The 12,516-nt window shown below is 43.2% G+C and overlaps 1 protein-coding gene across 4 annotated transcripts in view; it reads right to left on the reverse strand.

The window, feature by feature from the left end:
* The window catches only part of DENND5B (DENN domain containing 5B), a 118,983-nt gene that overhangs the window by 47,514 nt on the left and 58,953 nt on the right, over positions 1-12,516 (reverse strand). For all 4 annotated transcript variants that reach the window (XM_055711740.1, XM_055711738.1, XM_055711742.1 and 1 more), the window contains one exon: positions 9,702-10,368. In XM_055711740.1, the coding sequence (XP_055567715.1) occupies positions 9,702-10,368 (667 nt within the window). The remainder of the gene's footprint in view (positions 1-9,701; positions 10,369-12,516) is intronic.

Consider the following 12,516-nt stretch of genomic DNA (forward strand, 5'->3'; position numbering starts at 1 on the left):
GATGGAAAAGCCAGGGTTTGTGCAGACTGTGTATGCCTCCAACAAGGGAAACAGCACTTCCAGATTCTATCCCACCATCACTATTGGACTTTGGTAACTACCTCCAACTGCAAGCCAAGTTTTGCTTGTAATATTATGAATGACAGGCCCAGTCAGCATGAGTTTAGGAAAGGCAGATCCTGCTTGAAAAACCTGATCGCCTTCTATGATAAGGCAACCTGTCTAGTGAATGAGGGCAAGGCTGTGGATGTTGTCTACCTAGAGCTTAGTAAAGGCTTTGACGCTGTGTCCCACAGCATTCTCCTGGAGAAACTGGATGGTCATGGTTTGGATGGGTGTACTTCATGCTGGGTAAAAACCTGGCTGGGTGGCTGGACCCCAAGAGTGGTAGTGGACAGAGTTAAATTCAGTTGGCAGAGAGCCACAAGTGGTGTTCCCCAGGGCTCAGTACTGGGGCCAGTCCTGTTTGTTATCTTTATTGACGATCTGGACACAGAGATCAAGTGAACCCTCAGTAAGTTTGCAGATCACACCAAGTTGGGTGGCAGTGTTGATCTGCTGGGGGGCAGGCAAGCTCTGCAGAGGGATCTGGACAGGCTGGACCAATGGGCCAAGCCAGGTCCTGCACTTGGGTCACACCAGCCCCACACACAGTGCTACAGGCTTTGGGCAGAGAGGCTGGAAAGCTGCCTGGTGGGAAAGGACCTGGGGCTGTTGGTCAACAGCCACCTGAATATGAGCCAGCAGTGTGCCCAGGTGGCCAAGGAGGCCAACAGCATCCTGGCTTGTATCAGAAACAGCGTGGCCAGCAGGACAAGGGCAGTGATTGTCCCCCTGTACTCGGCCCTGGTGAGGCTGCACCTCAAATCCTGTGTTCAGCATTGGGGCCCTCACATCAAGAAAGACATTGAGGTGCTGGAGTGTGTCCAGAGAAGGGCAATGAAGCTGGTGAAGGGTCTGGAGCACAAGTCTTATGAGAAGCAGCTGAGGAAACCAGGGTTGTTTAGCCTGGAGAGGAGGCTCAAGGGGGACCTTATTGCTCTCTACAGCTACCTGAAAGAAAGCTGTAGGCAGGTGGGAGTATTGGTCTCTTTTCCCAGATAACAAATGACCGGACAAGAGGAAATGGCCTCAAGTTGCACCAAGGGAGGTTTAGATTGGATATTAGGAAAAAATTCTTCACTGAAAGTGTGGATAACCATTAGAACAGGCTGCCCAGGGAGGTGTTGAAATCACCATGCCTGGAAGTGTTTAAAAAAACGTGTAGATGTGACATGTAAGGACATGGTTTAGTGGTAGACTTGGCAGTGCTAGGTCAACAGTTGGACTTGGTGATCTTAAAGGTCTTTTCCAACCTAAAAGATTCTATGATTCTTCGTGTGCAGAGTTAAATCTCTAATTTGTACACAGGACATTTTCAAAGAGAAACTGCTCAAGGATGATAATCCGAGGGTAAAGTGGCCCCTACAGCTTCTACTGCAACTGCTTAGCTGAATTTGGCATGGGTCCGTCTCTCAAACATAACCTTCTCCCAAACTGAAGAAGGCAACAAAGTTGAGTTCAAAGGCTCTGGATCCAGCCCTTTTTTCTGGCAGCATCTGCCAGGGGTCCTTGGCTAAATCCCTGCATCTCACTTGCCTGTGCAGGACAAGTAATCGCAGTGGGGACCCACTCCGTCACAGGTCAGCTGTTCTGCCGCAAGAGCACCATGCTTCAGCCGTGCTTTACAAAAGTCTGGTAATATTCACATGGCTCACAAGATACAATGTAATGTTTAAAATGCAAACCCTGAGAGATTCCTGTATAATTATGAATCACTATTTTGTGCTGGAGAAGGCAAAGGTTTCAGCATTTGAACGTCGGTTCACTATGTTTTTCTGAAAGAGGACAACATTTGACAAATATTTGTCTTGATGTTGATTCTCCATAATACAATAACAAGACAATAACCAAACAGCACAGTATTACAACAGGTACTCTGCATGCAGAAATATCTCCCCCAAAGAGCTTAAAGACCAAACAAAGACAGTGACTGAGAAACAAAATAATCCTTCTCCTTTCATTTTAAGGGACAGGGTATAGAAGCTCTGATGTGTTAAGCAATTCACAAAGCTCAAGAAAAAAAATTACTTTTCCCACTACAAAGGAGTCTGATATCTCAAAATCCTTCCCATGCTGCAGCAAAGTGAAACCAAGATACTTTGAGAAAGGAGAAGGACATCAATGTTATCCCTGCCCAGAACAGCTAAAACCTCCCTCATTCAGGTGCTACCTCCAAAACAGGTTCAAATCTTTGGTCATAATCAAACAGAAGAGAATTTCACCTGGGACCTTCTCAGCAAATGCCCAATCACAGGATTATTTTAGTGTAAGGCGTGTGTTAGAGCACACACACACACTCATTCAAAGCAGAACCCATGCTCTTGCTGTGATCAGTGCACTGTTACTCTAGTTTCAACACACCCAGCCGTCCTGGTGAAAGAATAACTTGGCAGCTTTGCAACTCTCTGTTCCAGTAACCTACCAAAAGGTAAAGTAGAAATCCTACCACTGAGCTGGAGTCTCAGCCTGGATCTTCTAAATCCAGTACAATGCTTTAAAAATTAAGACTGTGCTTCCTCTTTCTTTTCTTTGTTATGTCCTGCTTTATATAGGGTTTGAAAGCACTTGGAAGGATTTGAAAAGATGAGTTACCTGGACACGACTTCCTTTCCTCTACTGCTTTTCGAACATGCATAAAGTATAACAGCAGCTTTGCAAAGCCACGTATTTAAATATGTATCCTGGAAGATGATAATCAGATGATGTTTTCAAAGAGTACCTTATCAAAAGGAACAAAACAATTCTAAACAATAGCTTTAAACAAAGCAAAGCCATCAACAGAGAAAACCAAATAAATAAAAATAATCAATGACCCTTCATGAATAAGAGCTAATTCTTCAGAGGGAAACACCTGAACCAGCTTTAAAACATTCTTATGACTAATTGTTTTTCCACACGCTACCTCTTCAGCCAAAGTATCATAAGCAACTGCTGTTCAACTGCCACTTTTTGTAACAACATATGGATTAGCTGAGCCAGGTATATTGGAAGAACTGGAAAATAGAAATTAGTATTTTGCTGTCAGCTCTGAGTGCGAGTCAGGAATCGTGCACAACAATTATGAGACCTGTCTAGGGGCTTGGTACCTTCAGATCTGTCATGTTTATATATAGCATACTGCAGATGAAAGAGGGAATCTGAAATTCACATTTGAGACAAAAATTGTTTATGAGAGCAAAGGTTTTCAAATCAGGTCTCAATAGCTCCACAGAAGAAACACATACAAGCGTTGCAGACTTCAAAGCACCCTGGAAGTTTCCATCTTTCATCTGGTTTGTATACCAGCAGTTACAATGACTGACAAGCCAGACCAGGAGATTTTTCAAGAAACGTTCAGATAAAATGCACAAAAATCCTTCAGGAAATGCTTACAGAACTCACCTTGTACCAGTGCTGCCTTCAGGCAACAAGGACAGGGTGGTGACGTGGGGTTGTAAGCAGCAGATCATCCTGAGGGAACAACCCATGGCATCTCAACACTCTTTATCCCCAACAGAAGAGTGGATTTACCAGTGAGTGACAGAGCATGAGTTACAAGATAGAAGCAGAATGGCAGTTTATGCAAATCTCAAAACAGATTTCTAAAACACGATGATCAAGGCAAGCCAGCATCTAATTGCCTGAACTAAGAATTAGCCTCTCAGACTGGGGGTCAGCTCTGGCCCAAGGGAAACATCCTAAGGCTGATATTCACTGGGGCCAATTCTTCCCATTTTCCCTTGTTGGCAAATGCTTAATGGAAAAAAATCCCTTCTACTTCAATAAATTTCCATTTATACAATTTATCTGTGTCACAGCCTGCCATCAGTGGTTCAGCATAAATTAGTTTACGATTAAGAGCAACCTTAAGTATTAATTCCCAGGAAAACTTCAATTAGCTCCCATTACCGTCATGGTTAAGCCTCCAAGAGCAGGGTAAAAGCTGTGACAAAGCTGACAACGTGGCAGCAGGACAGATGGAAATGCCCCTGATGACACAAGCAGCCCTTTGCTCACCCCTATGGCTGCTGGGGCAGAGCAGCCTTCACGGTGGGCAGCAGCCCTGCACCAGGGCAGTGAGGTGGTGGGGAGGGCACAGACCCCGGTGGGCAGCAGCTTTGCTCAAGACCATTTCTGACTGCCATGTTGTTTATCTGACATCTGCCACGATTGGAACGTAAAGGTCTAATTTAACTTTCTTCTCCCTGTTCTTAAAAGGTACACATGTTTTATAATGGAAAATAATAAAATCCAATCAAAATAATTGGAGAGGTGATGGAGGGGGTGTGTGCGTGCATGCATAGTGTTAAAAGCAGTTGCCCAATCTTCCTCCACACTGCGAATACAAACAGGAGCGGGGCTGTGGTACAGACTTGTACTAGCTCCTTCTCCTTGTTTCCAGATGCTTTAAAAATTTGACTTTTCAGGCCATACTGACTTCATTTAACAAAACTGAGCAACTTGGAATTAAAAAATGGGTTTGCCTTTTCACCTAAGTTTAAAATAAAAAGAGTGTATTTGATTCTCTGATTATTCTATCCAATTACTTGTCTCATTTCCAGAGGAACACACACTGCGGTTTCCTCTGACTGTGGTGCTGTTGAGGCCTTAAACCCAGGTCTCTTTCGTATATAGACACATTTCGTCACCACACAAACTGCTCTCTGCCATAGCTTCCCATTGGTTTTGATGAATACTAGCATGGGGGGCAACTATTTAAATAACAAGCAGAACAGAAGTTTTCTATGTAACTATGTGGTGTAAAAATATTTTGAAAGGCAAATACATCATGAATGTATTCATTTTAAAAAATATCCCACAGAACGGACTTTGCAAGAAAGATCTTTCAGACACTATCTTTTTCTAGGCGATGACTATATAGATGCATACTCATTTGTATTATAATTTCTAAGATTGAAAAATAATAATGCAAAGAATATTTCAATCTTTGAGAAGCAATTATTCAAGGCCTTTGAAAAACAACCTGGTAAATGCTCAAAATTATAATGAGTAGAAACAGCCTAAGCTTTAAGAAGTTTATCTTTGTCTCACCCACACATTCCTTCTCATGTTTAAATCCCTAGAAAGGCAGACGTACAAAACGGATTGCCAAGGTTTCCGCAGAGCCCACAGTTGAATTCATCTCCCTGCAGCAGACATCCTTGGATCCTTGGGGAACTGTAGCAGCTATCACAGAGCAGACACTGCTGGAAGCCTGGACATTCACGATACCCGCACACCTTCATGGATACATGGGAGAGCTGTGTTCTGACTAAAATAGAGGGCATTTGCAAGAGTATTGCAAAGACTGCACCCTGCAGAATAGCTGGGGAAAAGTATCTAATTGCTCCCCGGGGTCTTCAAAGCCTCAGTGTTAAAATCTGGCCCTATTTAAACTCAAAAGTATTGTCTATATGCAGGAAGATGTAACCTGAAGCCACAGGAGTTCTGCTTCTAGTGCTTTCAGGTACAGTTTTCTGTGTCACCTTTGCAGGCCAAATTCAGCACTTAGAGCAGTCTATCACATTTACACACCAACAGAGATTTTGATTAACTCCCTGGAAGTCCACACTGTCTCCATGAACAGTAAAGGGCTTGTCTTTTCAGCCTTGCCATTTAGGCACAAGCACGGGTCTCTGCCAGTTACCCAGCCGTCCTTGCCTTGTTCCGCGTTCTGCCCTAACGCTGCCGCTGCCGCTGCACTGTTCACTGCTCCCAAGCTGCAAAGATGTTTCACAGCTTCAGACTGAAATGCTTTGATCATAGTGGCTTTTGCCCCAGAAGGACACAATTATCCACACCAACAGTTCCCCAGCTGTGGTTTCTAAAGTCACAGTGAGAGCTCTGTAGCACCAGGCTGCTTTAAAGTTTAAAATGTAAACTTGAGAGAAATAGAGGATTAAGGAATTTGCCTGCAGTCCAACACACTTGGGAGCGAAACAGCTTAAAAATGAGCTCAAAAAATGCGCTCATGATTCTTTTATGTCAGTCTCTCCACCCCTCTGCTTGACCACCACCGCTGCAAAGTGAAGTTACGGTCCACTACAAACCCTGCCTTCCCCCAGGTGACGGGACACCACTCACCCGTAAACACCACGAACAGAGCAACCAGGCACCCAAAGCTGACTGTAGCAGCCATGGTACAAACAGCTACTCACTGGTCCTGTCCCCACCACACAGCTGTGCCAGATACTCTCCCATCATGCTGGGAACATGTCCAGGGCAAGCTGGATCAAGTCACCCAACGCCTTCACCTCCTCATTTAAATGCCTTTGTTCAGGCTGCTGGAAATGTTATGCCTCAGCTACAGGGTTAAAAATAAACTTTTTCATCATCAACTCCTAGTTCATTAGAGAAAAGACACTCTAGAAAAGCCAGTACAGTGTCTATGCCACCTTCCTGCCAGCCCTTTGCTGCTGTTATCACCAGCTAGGTGGAAGTCCACCTGACCACCATCCTTCCTGCAGGCAGCCTGCTGCCTGTGCTTGGCTATAAAGTTAAGAACTAAAGCCATTTGACCAGTTGTTCCCAGTGTTTGCAGTTTTCATTTCCTCTCAGCTCTTTCTTGGCCACAAAAAGTGATCTGCCTTTAGCAGACAGATGTTTAATGAGAAGTTCAAAGTTCTCAGCAGAGAGCCAGCAGGCTCATTGTATCATCAGGGTTGTGCGGCAATTTATATTGTCACTCAACTTTCCAAAATAAGTCTTTATTCTTTAAAAACAGGAACAAAATTTCTGGCAAGCCTGAATGAAAAGCTTCCTTCCAAGAGGGCTAGGAGAACCACAGAAAAGTCAGCTTACATTTCCCATACATGTTATTAGCAGCCTCTCATGGAAATAGTTTGGTGAACTGAAGCAGGTTTTGTTCCAGTGCTCTCATTTCTTGGGTACTGTAACATTTCTGGGAATTCTGACTTTGGGTGAATAATGTTTTGCTTGAAATTGCACCCTGTGATCACAAGACCATCTTTAAATTCTTGTTGAGTTTGGGAAGGCTGCAGCAAGCCCAGGCCACTGGAAACACGGTCCAGTGAGTCCGTCCTCTTAAAAGCAGAAAGGAAAGGAAGGACACATTTGCAAAATCTTCTCGTGTTCATTACTTTGCAACAAGAGGTATGTAAGCCAAAAACTTCTAAACTTTTTGCCTTGACAGAACTTGGGAACTTGGGAGCTTTTCTCCCTGACAGATCTCAAAGCTTAGGGAGATTTCTAGTAGTAGCTAGGCTGGTTCTGTCTCAAATAGGAAAAGAGCTGCTTTGCTTTCTTTTAGGAATTGCAAGACTGAATTTAAAAGAAGCTGCAGTGCACAATTAGCCAAGCACTCAGCTATCAGGATGTGCCAAAAATGAGGCTTTGCACTTGACCTCCACTCCACATTCCTCACCTCTGGGAACCAGCATTATGAAGCTATTTACATAATCACAGAATTTCCCTAATACAACTGTATGCTTTTCCCCATGTGCCATCAAGTTGTGTCTACATTAGATAGGAAAGTAAAGGTCATGTCAAGGACATCCCTAGATTCACCAATAATAGAGCGAGAGGGAAAAAATATCTGAATTTTGGAGGGCAGAGACGATTAATTATCACAATCTCATTCTTCTTAAAAAAAACCTCAAACAAACCACATTGAAAACAAACAAGTAAACCTTTAAATTATAGCCAGTAACTGGAAGAAAAACATTTATCTAACTTCTCGTGGCACTAAAAACTGAGTCGTAATTACTTAGTGGATATTTTGTATCTGTCTCAAGGACTATTACAGAAGTAATGCATATGCAGGTTGCTCTCCATCTGCACAAAATATTAACAAAATGTAATCTGACAAGCAGATTTTTCCTAATGCTACTAGCTTACAGCAAAAAAAAAACCCAACAAAACCCAAAAAACCTCAGTTTTCAGCGAGTTCATAAGCAGGGACCAGGGTGGGAATGATGAGCAGGGATGGGGAGGCATTTCAGTGGTGTTGCTGCTTAATCTTGAACCCGCTGTCAAGTGGCAAAGGCAGCATGATTCAAACTGAGGAAGAAGGGGTAAGCACACATACACAGAAGCAGAAGGGAGGAGAAAAGCAGCCTAATCAAAACTAACAGCAGGATTTCTGCTCATACTTCAAACCAAGAGCAGATAAAGCCCTTTATTTTGGGCTCTTGAAAGCAAACCCCCAGAGTCCATGTGGAGAAGTGCTCTGCAAAGAACTAGCAATTCTTTGAATTCAGTTATTTGCAGAAGAAATACCCTCCATCCACCTCCCTGAACGTTTTCCCCCATTCTCAGTCATTTATTCATTATTATTACTATTACACACTTACTGACCTTTTCTTTTATATGACAAACCCAAGCATTCACTTTTGGAGCCTAAAGGTTTGTTACCCATACTCATTTTAGGCAACTTCCCATCCTCTCCGCTCCATTTCAAGCTGTTTGTTGCTTGAATCACATCTCTTCAGAAGTCCAGGTATTCAGCACTTTTTCTTCTTTTTGTTAAAAGGTATGTGTACCTCCTGGCTTCATGTTGTTCACCCTCATCTGATGAGACCACCCCACATCACTCCCACTGTTTCCTGAAGGCACATTTTACTAATTCAGGGTCAGCATCACAGAAGCCATTGGGGAACCCAGATAATACAGACAGGCATCCAATGAGATGTAGAGGAACTTGCAAAAAGTCTGGACAACCCTTTGAAAGTCAGCAGGAAACTGAAATTGACTTGTTTGGGCACTCTGGTGCATTGCAACATTTGCAGCACATGCCTTTTGGTACCCAAATATCACCAGGGCCTGACCCACAGCAACCAATATCATGTAGGAAACATAACAGGGGTGTAAAACCTCAGAGCAGGCCCAGTGCTACGCCAAGATTCCCCAAACTCGTAGCAGAGTATTGCACTGTTGCAGGAAGACACAAACAGAAGGGAAAACGTACAGGCCAGATTTTCAAAAGCTCGCTGGCATACTTCAACGTGGACAGCCTTGTGCAGGCAGCTCCTGCCAACGTAGCTAGCGTTTGCCAACTGCAGTCTTAAGTGTCTCAAAAAGAAGTACAGCATACTTGTCAGAAGAGTTCCCAAATCTCTCAAGCAGGACTATGAGGGATGCCCTGTAACTCCACTCAGTTCCAACCCAGCATCAAAACTTCAGCTTCTAAGTGCTAAAAAACTCTCAGTGCTTTAACCAGAACATATAGATCATACAGATGGCAGGAAATTTCAAACTTCAATATGCTGCTGAAATCTCAAAAAGAAAGTATCAAGTGTGTCTTCTGCAAGATGTATTACTTTCTGCTGGCATTTTTGCAGAAGATAGGATTAGTTTCATGCTGTCTTGCAGCATGATCAAGGGCAATGTAAGGATAATAATTAAGTGAATTCTATTGCTAGCTGTCACAAGTGATAAATACAATGCATAATTAAACAAGCAGCACCAAGACTGCCTGAAGGAAACAATTATTTAGTGTTTCCAGTAGGACAGACTCATTTCTCTCACATTTTTTCATTACATCCTCAGATTTCACAAACCTGCTGAAAATCAACAGCTTTACATTAGCTCCTGTGGCTGCAGCTGCCCAGGAACTGCCCACTGGGAACAGACCCAATGTGCATCGTCAGACGAGTGCCCACCTTGTGAGTACAGAAGGATCTGCATCTCCAGAAGAACACAGGTGAAAACCTGGACAAGGTTCTCCAGGCCCAGCAGCTCGAAGACCTCCCGCAGTGGGTAGTCAGAGAGCGGCAGCTCGTTGGGCCCAGGTCTCTGGCAAATGATGGGCTCGTAGACCCCATAAAACTTCAAGGACCTCCCCGGGGGGGGCAGGGGCACCTCATAGAGGATATTGTGGATGTAGCTCTCCAGGGGCAGAGGCGGTGGCTGCTGGGAGGTCACCGCCTTATACAGCTGGATCAGGAACTTCTTGCAGGCTTGCATGAAGGGCAGAGGGGTGATGAGGCATATGCATTTGGAGACGTACAGTGTGTCTCTGCTGATGTCGTAGGAGTTGTACCGCTGGAGCTTGGCGAGGGATGTGGCATCGCCCTCGTCGATGCTGCTGGCCAGCGAGTCCATGCTGCACGAGGAGGAGGCACAGACGCTGCTGTATTGCTCTGCGTTGTGCATCTGGTAGAGCGTTTGCATGGCTGTGCAGATCTGCTTGCTCGTGACCTCCTCATAGAATGTGAGCACAAACCCGTACGTACGAGAGCCATCTTCTCTGGTGATGATGAACGAATGGAGCTGTGGATCTCTGTTATCCGCCTGTGTCCTGAAAGACAGCCCTTTGGGCATACATAGCTAAAAAAAAGAGAAAAGAAATAGATATAGTTATCTAAGCTACAATTTTATTTTGCTACTTTTGCTGTACAGACACATTCTTTTTTTCCACATCATAACAAGCCATTTATCTTTAAACATAATTCCCCTGAAAAGTAGCCCAAAAGCATACAGCCTAAGACTGACACTGCTTAAAAGAAGAGGTAGACATGACTGAAGAAATGAAAACAGCCTCCAAAATGAGCTATCTATTAAATCATTACAACTCCTTTTCATTACTTTGTGAAATTATCTTCACTACTGAATAGTATGCGTCTCATTTACTTAAGCATCATATAAAAACATCCAGTTTTATTGTCATTCACATGTATTGTGCTCACCGTACTCTAAAATCAGAGAGCTAAGGAAGCATCTTATACCACTGATCAAATTACACAGACTTCTTGAAATTCTTTGATCTTCCCTTATTTTCTTAAAAGAAAAAACCCAACTGACTGACAGCTATTACATGTACTTTCTTCCTTAAGTGCTACAAAATAGTTTAGATTGGAAGAAGAGGGCAGGGAGGTCCACAAAGGGAAACAGACAGAAGCTATGAAAGCCTAGTTTTTGATTTACCACTCAGCAAAATCCTTTGCAGTGATTCTACTACACTGTGTGTTTCTCTGAAACATAGCCCTAGCGATAACTCGAGGCATTTTTCCAGGCATTCCTCAGGAATTCTATCATCCAACACAAAATCACAAACATCCAGCAAAACTTGTTTGAATGTACATCAGCATAAAACTCCTCATGTTCTAGCTAAATCAGTATGTTTGTAAATGAAGAACTACAGCTTCCTTTGTACCTCCCATCTGAAGAAATAAAAGGAAAGAAGAGAGGGAGAGCCTTCAAAGTGCTCCTCCTGTTCCAAAACACTGTATCAGAAGCTCACTTTCCCAAGGGATATGAACCTACACATGACTGAGTGCATCTCCTAATGTCTTACCTTGACCAGGAGTAAATTCTTCTGATGGTGGAAGAGGACAAGAGAAATAATTATATATTTTCAGGCAAACCCTACCCTGGACTTCACCAGTGCACTTCGCAGAAATCATTCGCCAGCCTGATAAAGCTGCTACCAGCCAGCTGGGATTTGGGCAAGTGGTCCAGGCTCACTTCACAACATGCTAGCATGCCCCTAAGTTATCTAGGACAACTCTTCAAGGTGTTGCTCTAAAAGATAATGTGTTGGGAAATAAGAAGCCTGGAGTTGGTAGAAGTATTTAATTCAGTTGATGGGCTTTGCTGATGTAAACCGTGAAATTGCAGCTTGAACCATTTTTGAACAACAGCCATGTTTTCATTCAAAAGATTTATAGTGTTTATTGAGGCATCAACAGCAGTGCCATGGTTAAGGCTTCTCTAATAAAGTATATAGTAAAAAAAATCCTTGTTTCACGCTTTATTTAAATTTACTCTGCAAAATAAATATGTCTTAACCTCATTTTTTGGCTGGCTTGCTTAATAAAAACTTATTTCAAGAGTGTGGGCTTTCAATGGTTGCTATAGTCTTATCAAATCCAATCAGGCCAAAATTATAGGTTTTAATCTCAACACTATCAAAGATTATATTTTCTTCATTTTACAGAAAAATACCCAGATAAGCAAATTATATGTACTGGTACAATCAAGAACAGATAAGCGTCAGGGAAATTCAGACCAGCTGAGAGTTTCAGAAGGCTGTTTTGCATACATTTCCTCCCAAGTCTTAATTACTACTCCCTCACCCTTTATATACTGAGTATAAACACACAAAGGGACACGCATCTGTTAAGTTTCAGCCACAGTCCCGCATATGCAGAGTATTGACATTTTAAAACCCTGGCTGCAACACCCTGGCACAGAGACTGCCACTGTTGTTAGAACTACAAGAGGACACAGGAAAAGGCAGAGAAAGAAGGAAGATGGGAAAGCACCCAGGCAGGGAAAAGCGACCAAGAGTCACTTAAGAAACTAAGATCAAAAGGAAGGGTCTGTGCTCATTTTCCAGCAATACAGAAAGCTTCAGATTTGCAGTTAATGCATGAAAACTTTCATCTTAGTGACTTAGACATCAATCCCCATCTCGTCTGTGTTTGTCATACACCCCACAGGAGAGTGTTGGGGAAGAGCAGCCTGGGACACGTT

Source organism: Falco cherrug, chromosome 5 (assembly GCF_023634085.1).
Source record: "Falco cherrug isolate bFalChe1 chromosome 5, bFalChe1.pri, whole genome shotgun sequence".
Classification (NCBI taxonomy): Eukaryota; Metazoa; Chordata; class Aves; order Falconiformes; family Falconidae; genus Falco; species Falco cherrug.